Source organism: Triticum urartu, chromosome 6A (genome assembly GCF_056163025.1).
Source record: "Triticum urartu cultivar PI428250 chromosome 6A, HENAU_Tu73, whole genome shotgun sequence".
NCBI classification, from domain to species: Eukaryota; Viridiplantae; Streptophyta; class Magnoliopsida; order Poales; family Poaceae; genus Triticum; species Triticum urartu.
This window is the reverse complement of record NC_141878.1, coordinates 59,306,578-59,318,342: the sequence shown is the minus strand read 5'-3', so window position 1 is coordinate 59,318,342 and position 11,765 is coordinate 59,306,578. Positions and strand designations below refer to the sequence as shown.

General features: G+C 46.0%; 1 protein-coding gene across 1 annotated transcript; it reads right to left on the bottom strand.

The window, feature by feature from the left end:
* Positions 1-5,813: 5,813 nt before the first annotated feature.
* Positions 5,814-7,043, bottom strand: LOC147963915 (uncharacterized). The gene has a single exon (XM_087529756.1). The coding sequence runs from the start codon at positions 7,041-7,043 to the stop codon at positions 5,814-5,816; it is 1,230 nt and encodes a 409-aa protein (XP_087385882.1).
* Between the last annotated feature and the right edge of the window lie 4,722 nt (positions 7,044-11,765).

Genomic DNA, 11,765 nt, shown 5'->3' with positions numbered 1-11,765 from the left:
GCAGTAGGCCTTGCTCGGCACGCTCCGCGTCCTCCTTGTCCCATATAGGCTCCACCACTCTGTAACCGCCGGGACCGAGTTGGTGGACCCCTAAGTTCAACTGTCGCATTTCTTTCCCCCACTGACTTGATTCGGAGGTTGCGGGGCTCTCGCACTTGATCTTGAACTCCTTGTAGTCATCTTCACTCATCAAAGGATATTTCTCCTTGATCTTCTCATAACTATCACCTTTTTCAATCATTGCCTTCACCGTGCTTTTCCAAGTAGACAGGGCCGTGCTCATCCTCATGAGGGCGGCACCGTTCACTTTATTCCCTAAGAGGCGTGTGTTTGCAAACTCAGCGGGGAACTTGTATCGTTCGTGTAGCTTCGTGAAGAGGAGGCTGCGCAAATTCCCTCGGTCCTTATGCCTTAGGTTCTCGGTGTTGATCGAGACGGTGCTCTGGAGAATGCACCTGAGCTGAACCGAGTACCCCTTGACTACGTGTTTGGGAGCCGTCGGATTCCTGTCGGAGTTCACTTCAGTAAATTCCTCCCTGACGGTGCTGAGCACGTTCGGGCGCCGGTCCTTCCATTGCCTCTTCGGTTGGGTGCCATCTGTGCGTGCGCCGCCATCATCAGTGGTGGCATCCGCGGCGCCATCATCAGTGGAGTCATCCCCGACGCCACTAGGGGTTGTGTAGTCAGGATCGGTGTCTTCTGCGGCGTCCTCATAGCGGTGAGATTCTTCCTCCAACTCCTGGGACAGCTCCCAGAATTGCTTGCTGCCCGAACCGCCGGCCTCATTGTTGTGGGCCATGTTTCGCTCTAAATAGGAAAAAGTTTGGTCAAAAAGTTGGTTATTGTCAAGGAACAAGATCATGGTCTCATCATTTAGGGTTTGTCGACACCGAGGCATCCTAAAAGCTAAGCTTTTATCATTTAGGGTTTGTTGACGCCAAGGCACCCTAAAAGCCTAAGCGTACATCATTTAGGTTCTCATAGACACCGAGGCACCCTATAGAAGCCAAGTTAAGTTTTCATCATTTAGGGTTTATCGATGCCGAGGCACCCTAGGTTGGGCCTAATCACTTGGCACCAATCACTTGGCTCTATTGCCACCTATGTTGGGTTTATCATCTAGGGTTTATCGATGCTAAGGAGAATTCTAAGTTGGGCCTAATCACTTGGCTCTATTGCCACCTATGGTTTAATGCAGCAAGAATGGCGGGGCAGTTGATCCTACTTAACTAAGTACTAAGATACCCCGGCCCATGCATTAGTCGCAAGTACCCCATATGTCCTATTTTTAGCAAAGTCATGCTAAAATTCACGGAAAATTTCGGCATGACCTTTGCTGAAAATAGGACATATGGAGTACCCGAATTTGCCGGAACAGAAGTTAATCGACATTTCGGCAAACTCAAGGGCCTCTCAGGGTACCTGCAAATTCATCACGACACAATGGTCGGAGACAAAACCCAGCAAACTAGCAAGATGATCATCATCTTTGCAAGTCATTACTTGTCAAATACAGAAGAAGGAACAATTTATTTGTGACATAGTTGGCCCATAGAGAAGAAGCAACACCCTGCACTAGCCTAAAAACAAGTGAAGTTTCACCCATATAAGAACAACTTTATAAAATCAGAGAAGTTGCTATGTTTTTTCTACTACTAGGAAAAACATCACTCATTGGAAATGACAATCTCAGTACCAGCATTTTGAACTTTGAAATGAAATACAGTAGTAGTATTAGTAGTATATGGAGTAGTATCTTGTCTAGTAGTAGTATTAGTTGTATATGGAGTAGCAAGTTTTGCCTCAGAGACCGCAAAAGCTATGTTTTTTCTCAATTCAGATAGCTAAGTGGAAAACCACGTCAAGTTTTGTTTTAAAACTCTATTTCTCAATGCATGCAATTGGTTTCATCTGGACTACATCATAGAACCACCAATAAAGGACACTGAAAAAAATATATAGAGAAGCCTACGGTTCCTATCCTTTAGTAGCATGATTAGAGATGAGTAGATCTCCTAAAGGTGTCCTAAGCACCTGCTGTTACTATTGAAAGCAATGCAAACATGTAAAAGTTATTACTGTTCACAATACTACTCAAATATCCAACTATCAGGACACAAGGCATGATAATCCATCTAATCTAATGAAATCTGAACTCAACCTGATCATGGTTCATGCCCTTAGACACATCAGCAACTCAAGAATGCCATGACAAAAATGAAAAGGACCAAGATAATGTTCAGTTAACAGAAAGGGGGGAAGGGGAACCAGTGTAGCTCACCGAGAGGAAGACGATGGCGAGCTCATGCGGGGCCGGGGTTGACGAGGTGACGCGCATCGATGGTGAGGCATCGGTGTCGTAGAGGCGCCGGAGACCTTGCCCTGCGAGACAGAGAAGGGGCCGTCAGCCCCGGCGTAGGCGGGGGGCAAGGGGAGGAGGAGGAGGGGGAAGGGGAGGAGGAGGGTCGGGGGGGCGTACGGCGCGGCGTCGCTGCTCAGCGCCGACGGCGAGGAGGAAGGCGAAGACGTTGAGGGTCTGGGCGGCGGTGGTGGGGGCGCGGGGGCGCGGGGGCGGCGGGGGTGTGGGCGGCGGAGGTGGAGTCCGGCGGGGGTGGGGGCGCGGGGGTGCGGGGGCGGCGGGGGTGGGGGCGCGGGGGCGGCGGCGGTGGAGTCCGGCGGGGGTGGGGACGCGGGGGCGGCGGGGGTGGAGTCCGGCGGGTCTAGTGAGGGAGAGAGGGACGAATGGGATCTGGCGAGGGAGAGGGAGGACTTAGCTATAGGGGGGAAGCTTACTAATGGCGCACCACCCGTCGGTGCGCCATTAGTATTTTTTTATTATTATTTTCTAATAAATGAATATGAATATGAAATAGTAATCCATGCATTTAAATAATTATTGTGTATTTGTATTCTGATAAATATTTGTTAGTTATTATGCCTGATTTATAGAATGATTATTGAAACTAGTTTAGTGGGTAAACCAAGTTAAGATTTATTTGTGGTGATGTTATAAATAATTTTTGTTATGAATGTTAGTAATTGTTTAAAGGTTTGTTCTTGCATACATAATTTGACCAGAGCGGGGGAGGGTGCGGGGGGTGCGCTTCGGCGGCGGTGGAGTGGGGGAGGGTGCGGGGGGTGCTCGTCGGCGGCGGTGGAGCGGGCCGGGGAGGGTGCGGTGGGTCGTCGGCGGCGGTGGAGCTAGCGGGGGAGGGTGCGGGTGGAATCGAGATGGAGGGTGCGGGGGGTGCTCATCGGCGGCGGTGGAGCGGGGGAGGGTGCGGTGGGTCGTCGGCGGCGGTGGAGCTAGCGGGGGAGGGTGCGGGTGGAATCGAGATCGAGATCGAGGGGGATCGAGATCGAGTGTCCTCATGAATTCAAAAAGTGCCCATGAAATTTAAAAATATTCATGATATCAAAAAGTGCCCATGAAACACAATCGAGAAATGAAGACTACGATTTAAATACAATCGATCTTAGCTAGCTATCTGTTCACAATCTTCTTGCCCTTCTTTTTCGCAATGGAGTTCTTCTGTGGAACGGACGTCCTTTAGGTAGGGTGGTCCTGCTTCTTCTTGTGGTGTATGCTGCTACTTCATCGTCGTCGTCATGTTCGATCTTCGGGTCGCCGTACTTGTCGAAGCCTTGCTCATTGGCTATTCCATCCATTCCGATGATCTTCCTTTTGCCTCTCCTCATGACAACACGAATGGGCTTTGACGGGTCGGTAATGAAGAATCATTGGTCCACTTGGGAAGCCAGTACCCATGGCTCATTTTTCGCGGTGACGTTTGCGCCCGCGGTCTTGGATTTGGCTTCGGGTATAACCATGGTGGTGAAATACCAGTCTTCTTTTAGGATGCTCTTGGCCCATCTGACATGGAACATCGGGACCTTCGCTCTAGCGTAGCTCAGCTCCCAGATCTCCTCGATCCTTCCGTAGTACCTGTCCTTGTCATTACTAGTGTAGGATTCCATCATTACCCCGGAGTTCTGATAACCATCGCTCTTCATGTCCTTGTCCTCGGTGTAGAATGTGTAGCCGTTGATATCGTACGCCTCATAGGTCATTAGGTTGTGCTCGGTGCCCTGTGACAAGGCGAATATGAGTTGTTCTTCCGCGCAAGAATCCTCATGTAAAGGGTACAACAGAAGCTTCTACTTGAACCAACACGTGAAACATGAGTTGTGCTCTTTGATTATATCTCCGTCCGTCCTGTGTTGGCCTCGGTCATTGTACGTCTTCTCAATAAAGGTTTTGTGCTCTAGCACCCAAGGATCGACCACGTCTATGTGTTGTAGCACGACTAGGTTTGCTCTTTCAAAGACGGCGAGTCGACCCTCGAAGTCGACATGCATTTCGTGGCGACCCTCATGGTGACCCCATCCAGCGAGCCTGCCGAGGTGCCTGTTGACGGGCCGACCAACGGGGTTCTCGATGCCTAGATAATTCGTGCAGTAGGAGATGCACTCTTCGGTCAGAAAGCCCCTGGCTATACTTCCCTCTGGACGTGACATGTTGCAAACGTATCCTTTGATGACACCATTCATCCTTTTGAATGGCATCATGCTGTGCAGGAACATCGGCCCGAGTTGGATGATATCCTCCACGATATGGACCAGCAGATGCACCATAACGTCAAAGAATGCGGGCGGGAAGTACATCTCAAGCTCGCATAGTATCACCACGATCTCTTCGTGTAGCCTCCTGAGTTGCCTCACGCCAACCGACTTCCGAGAGATGACGTCAAAAAAGTTGCATAGGCCAAATAGCGTTTGACGGACGTGCGCATCCACGATCCCACGGATTGCAAGTGGAAGTATCTGCGTCATCAGCACGTGACAGTCGTGAGACTTCATCCCACTGAACTTCTACTTCGCTGGGTCTAGGTATCTGCTTATCTTCCCCGCGTAACCGTAAGGAAGTTTTACTCCTACGAGGCAGGTGAAAAACTGCTCGATCTCCTCCTGACTTAGAGTGAAGCATGCGGGAGGGTAGTCATTTCCGGTCTTCTTGGCCTTTTTTCCTTTGCGACGACTTTCTGTGTCCTGCTTCGCCTCACCATCATCATCATCATCATTAGCGTGAAGCTCCTGCCTGATGCCCATTGATTTCAAGTCTGCCCTTGCTTTCGGCCCATCTTTGGTCCTCTCTGGCATGTTGAGCAGGGTACCAAGCAGACTCTCGCACACGTTCTTCGTGATATGCATGGCATCAAGGCTGTGAGGCACATGGTGGATCTTCCAGTACGGCAAGTCCTAGAAAATAGACCTCGTTTTCCATACCTTTAGCAGCGGCTTTGGCGCCTTTCGCTTCTTTCCCGGCTCTGGCGCCTTTTGCTTCTTTCCCGGCAGTGGGCAATCTTTCCAATGTTTGAACAGCCCATCTATTTCCTCGCCGCTCCTCACACGCGGGCGTCTTCGGGGTTCGGTTTCACCATCGAACAGATCCTTGCGTTTCCTCCACGGGTCATCGTCGCGGAGCCACCTTCGATGTCCCATGAACATGGTTTTCTAAGACCCGGGATCTCTATCTAGTTGGCGATACGTTGTGTCATCCATGCACCTGACGCATCCAGAAAATCCGTGGACCACCTGCCCCGCGAGATATCCGTAACCGAGATAGTCGTGCACCGTCGTGAGCAGTGCGGCTCTCACAGGGAAATATTCTTTCTCTGATGCGTCCCACGTATTGGCTGGCATTTTCCACAGCGTGTCTAACTCCTCTTTCAGCAGCCCCAGATACAGATTGATGTTGTTCCCTGGTTGTTTCGGCCCTTCAATTAGCATACTCATGTGAATGTACTTCCTCTTCATGCACAACCAGGGGGAAGGTTGTACATCCACACAAACACAGGCCAGGTGCTATGTGTGCTTCTCTGGCTGCCAAACGGATTGACTCCATCGGTGCTCGCGCCCAGCACGATGTTCCTTGGATCCTTCCCAAATTCTGGGTGTTCGAAGTTCAACGCTTGCCACTGGCTCCCATCCTTAGGGTGACTCAGCATCTTGTCTTTTTTATTTATCTCCGGATCATTTGCGTCATCTTCTCGCTTCTTCTCCTCCCTATCCGCGTGCCAATGCAGGAGCTTTACTACCTTAGGGTCCGCAAAATACCACTGCAGACGAGGAGTGATCGAAAAGTACCACACCACTTTTCGAGGAGCTTTCTTCCTCTTCTTGTATCGAGTGACGCCGCACACCGAACATATGGTAGACTTTGCGTGCTCGCCCCGATAAATGATGCAATTGTTCATGCACACATGGTATTTCACGTGTGGTAAATCCAGAGGACACACGACTTTCTTTGCCTCCTCGAAACTGGTCGGGCACTTGTTCCCCTTGGGAAGACGTTCATGCCAGAATGACATGTTCTCGTCGAAGCATGCGTTGGTCATTTTGTGTTTTACCTTCATCTCCAAAGCCATGAGCGTTACTTTCAGGTGGGTATCCTCGGGTCTGCATCCTTCATACAATGGAGTAACCACGTCTATCTCCAGTTGATCCAGTTTGGCTTTCTCTCGGGCGGCAGCTCTTGCGTTATCCGTCGGCTTGAGAAGTAGCTCTTGAATATGAGGGTCCTGCACCCAGCCCATCGATGGTCCATCGTCGTCTGCACCGCCGGCATCTTCATCATCATGATCATGCCCTTCGTCTGCTCCGGCATCTTCCTCATCATCATGTCCGGCATCTTCTACATGATGACTGTGTACAGCATCACCATCGTGATCATGTCCTGGAGATTCTTTGTCTTCTCGCCCGCCCGAGCCGCGGTGGTTGTCTTGCTGCCCTTCCTCATTTCTTGCCCGGCCTCCATGGACGACTTCATAGTCATCTTCATCACCTTGCCACCGATAGCCATCCATGAAACCATGCAAGAGCAGGTGGTCCCGCACCTTCCTAGAATCCGGGTCCGCAATAAGGCTCTTCAGCTTGCATCTACGACACGGACATCTTATCTCCGTCTCGTTCTTTTGAAGCATCTCGGCCTTCGTGGAGCTCAAAAACCTATTCACGATGCCTTCTGTCATCGTGCGGACCATGGTCGCCTGCGGGGTAGAGCAAAACGATATTTTAGAACCAAGAAAAAATTTGGCATGACTTTCCCTAAAAATAGGACCAAAAAGAATGCATAGTGCCAAAATTCTCGCCGAAACAGAAATGAATCAACATTCCGGCAAAATATTGGCAACTATCGCATTTCAAATACCGGTACCTGCAAACACAAACATATATGCAACACCACAAACATATGCAACACCACAAACATACATAGATCTAGCTAGGCCACAAAAAGTGCATGTGCACGTTGTTGGAGCGAGCTAGGGAGAAAAAAAAGTAGATCTACAACATGAAGATAGCTTTCCCCTTACTTACCTATCAAAAAAAGGTAATTTCACCACTTAATTTTGATGAATCTATGGTGGACATGAGGTGAGGAGGAGGAGGCAGCCGACAAGCTTGGAGAAGGAGGTGGAGGGAATGAAGTGGGGAAAGTGAGTGTGTAGGTGTGGCTGTCCAAAATATCTAGCTGGTCCCAGGCTACTAATGACGCACTATACAGCCATGCGCCATTAGTAACCAAACATACTAATGGCGCACCTGCTGGCCGTGCGCCATTAGCGGTTTTGCAAAAAAGTAAATAATATATATATATATATACTAATGGCGCACCGTGGCAGAGTGCGCCATTACTAGTTTAAACTAGTAATGGCGCACTTTGCAACGGTGCGCCATTAGTAGTTTTGCAAAAAAACAGAATAAAAAAATACAGTACTGGCGCACTCCATGGCTGGTGCGCCATTACTAGTTAGAACTACTAATGGTGCACTTTGCCAGGATGCGCCATTAGTATGTTTGGAAAAATGAAAAAAAATTGTTACTTGTGGCGCACCTTGTGCCTGGTGTGCCATTAGTGTCTTCCACACTAATGGCGCATCGCCACATGGTGCGCCATTAGTATATAGTAGTGGCGCACCACTTCTCTGGTGCGCCATTAGTGTCAATTTCATCTATAGCCCATTAGTTTTTGAGAACCAACGTATCAATCCAGTAGGAGACCACGCGCGAGTCACATCGTACCTACACAAACAAATAAGAACCTCGCAACCAACGCGATAAAGGGGTTGTCAATCCCTTCACGGCCACTTGCAAGAGTGAGATCTGATTGAGATGATAATAATAATAAGATAAGCATTTTTGGTATGTTTATGATATAGATTGAAAGTAAAGATTGCAAAATAAACGGTAATGGAAATAACGGTAGATTAATATGATGGAAGATAGACCGGGGGCCACAGGTTTCACTAGTGGCTTCTCTCAAGATAGCATAAGTATTACGGTGGGTGAACAAATTACTATCGAGCAGTTGATAGAAAGCAAATAATTATGAGAATATCTAGGTATGATCATGTATATAGGCATCACGTCCGTGACAAGTAGACCGACTCCTGCCTGCATCTACTACTATTACTCCACACATCGACCGCTATCCAGCATGCATCTAGAGTATTAAGTTCATAAGAGCAGAGTAACACCTTAAGCAAGATGACATGATGTTGAGGGATAAACTCATGCAATATGACATAAACCCCATCCTTTATCCTCGATGGCAACAATACAATACGTGTCGTTTCCCTTTCTGTCACTGGGATCGAGCACCGCAAGATTGAACCCAAAGCTAAGCACTTCTCCCATTGCAAGAAAGATCAATCTAGTAGGCCAAACCAAACTATAAATTCGAAGAGACTTACAAAGATAAACCAATCATACATAAAAGAATTCAAAGAAGATTCAAATATTGTTCATAGATAAACTTGATCATAAACCCACAATTCATCAGATCTCGACAAACACACCGCAAAAGAAGTGTTACATCGAATAGATCTCCAAGAGAATCGAGGAGAACTTTGTATTGAGATCCAAAGAGAGAGAAGAAGCCATCTAGCTAATAACTATGGACCCGAAGGTCTGAGGTAACCTACTCACACATCACCGGAGAGGCCATGGAGTTGATGTAGAGGCCCTCCGTGATCGATGCCCCCTCTGACGGAGCTCCGGAAAAGGCCCCAAGATGGGATCTCTTGGGTACAGAAGGTTGCGGCGGTGGAAATAGGGTTTCGTGGTGCTCCTGGATGTTTTCGTGGTATGTCAATGCAAGGAGTAGGGATTGCCATGCAACAAATGCACAAGAGCTATAAATGTATGAAAGCTCAACAAAAGAAACTAAGTGGGTGTGCATCCAACTTGCTTGCTCACGAAGACCTAGGGAACTTGAGGAGGTCCATTGTTGGAATATACAAGCCAAGTTCTATAATGAAAAATCCCCACTAGTATATGAAAATGACAAAACAGGAGACTCTCTATCATAAAGATCATGGTGCTACTTTGAAGCACAAGTGTGGAAAAAAAGGATAGTAGCATTGCCCCTTTTTATTTTCGTTTTTTTGGCCTTCTTTTTTTATGGGACAATGCTCTATTAATGATGATCATCACACTTCTATTTATTTACAACTCAATGACTACAACTTGATACTAGAACAAGATATGGCTCTATATGAATGCATCCTACGGTGTACCGGGATGTGCAATGACTCATGAGTGACATGTATGAAAGAATTATGATTGGTGGCTTTGCCACAAATATGATGTCAACTACATGATCATGCAAGGCAATATGACAATGATGATGCGTGTCATAATAAACGGAACGGTGGAAAGTTGCATGGCAATATATCTCGGAATGGCTATGGAAATGCCATAATAGGTAGGTATGGTGGCTGTTTTGAGGAAGATATAAGGAGGTTTATGTGTGATAGAGCGTATCATATCACGGGGTTTGGATGCACCGGCGAAGTTTGCACCAACTCTCAAGGTGAGAAAGGGAAATGCACAGTACCGAAGAGGCTAGCAATGATTGAAGGGTGAGAGTGCATATAATCCATGACCTCAACACTCGTCATAAAGAACTCACATACTTATTGCAAAAATGTACAAGTCATCAAAAACCAAGTATTATGCGCATGCTCCTAGGGGGTAGATTGGTAGGAAAAGACCATCGCTCGTCTCCAACTGCCACTCATAAGGAAGACAATCAAATAACACCTCATGTTTCAAATTTGTTACACAACGTTTACCATACGTGCATGCTACGGGACTTGCAAACTTCAACACAAGTATTTCTCAAATTCAGAACTACTCAACTAGCACAACTTTAATATCACTATCTCCATATCTCAAAACAATCATCAAGTATCAAACTTCTCTTACTATTCAATGCACTTATATGAAAGCTTCTTATTATGCCTAAAAGAAAATTGCCATGTTGTTCTAAAGGACTCTCAAAATAATATAAGTGAAGCATGAGAGATCAATTATTTCTATAAAATAAAACCACCGCCGTGCTCTAAAAGATATAAGTGAAGCACTAGAGCAAAAACTATATAGCTCCAAAGATATAAGTGAAGCACATAGAGTATTCTAATAAATTCCAATTCATGTGTGTCTCTCTCAAAAGGTGTGTACAGCAAGGATGATTGTGGTAAACTAAAAGGCAAAGACTCAAATCATACAAGATGCTCCAAGAAAAACACATATCATGTGGCGAATAAAAATATAGCTCCAAGTAAAGTTACCGATGAACGAAGACGAAAGAGGGGATGCCTCCGGGGCATCCCCAAACTTAGGCTTTTTGGTGTCCTTGTATTTTAGCTTGGGGTGCCTTTGGAATCCCCAATCTTAGGCTCTTTCTACTCCTTGTTCCATAATCCATCAAATCCTTACACAAAACTTGAAAACTTCAGAACACAAAACTTAAAAGAAAATCTTCGTGAGCTCCGTTAGTAAAAGAAAACAAACCACCACTTCAAGGTACTGTAATGAACTCATTCTTTATTTATATAGGTGTTAAACCTACTGTGTTACAACTTCTCTATGGTTTATAAACTCTATTACTAGCCATAGATTCATCAAAATAAGCAAACAACACATGAAAAACAGAATCTGTCAAAAACAGAACAGTATGTAGTAATCTGTAGGTTTTGAATACTTCTGGAAGCCCAAAAATTCTAAACTAAATTTCTGGACGTGAAGAATTTATATATTAATCATCTTCAAAAAGAATTAACTAAATATCAGTCTTCAGTAAAAAATGGCAGAAATTCTCACGAGCACTAAAGTTTCTGTTTTTTACAGCAAGATCCCAAAGACTTTCCCGAAGTCTTCCCAAAGGTTCTACTTGGCACAAACACTAATTAAAAATAAAAAACACAACCAAAACAGAGGCTAGATAAATTATTTATTACTAAACAGGAACAAAAAGCAAGTAACAAAAATAAAATTGGGTTGCCTCCCAACAAGCGCTATCGTTTAACGCCCTTAGCTAGGCATAAAAGCAAGGATAGATCTAGGTATTGCCATCTTTGGTAGGCAATCCATAAGTGGCTCTCCTAATAGATTCATATGGTAATTTAATTTTCTTTCTAGGGAAGCATTCCATGCCTTTCCTTAACGGAAATTGGAATCTAATATTCCCTTCCTTCATATCAATAATTGCACCAATCGTTCTAAGGAAAGGTCTACCAAGAATAATAGGACATGAGGGATTGCAATCTATATCAAGAACAATGAAATCTACGGGCACATAATTCCTATTTGCAACAATAAGAACATCATTAATTCTTCCCATAGGTTTCTTAATAGTGGAATCCGCAAGGTGCAAGTTTAAATAGCATTCATCAAATTCACATAAACCTAGCAAATCACAC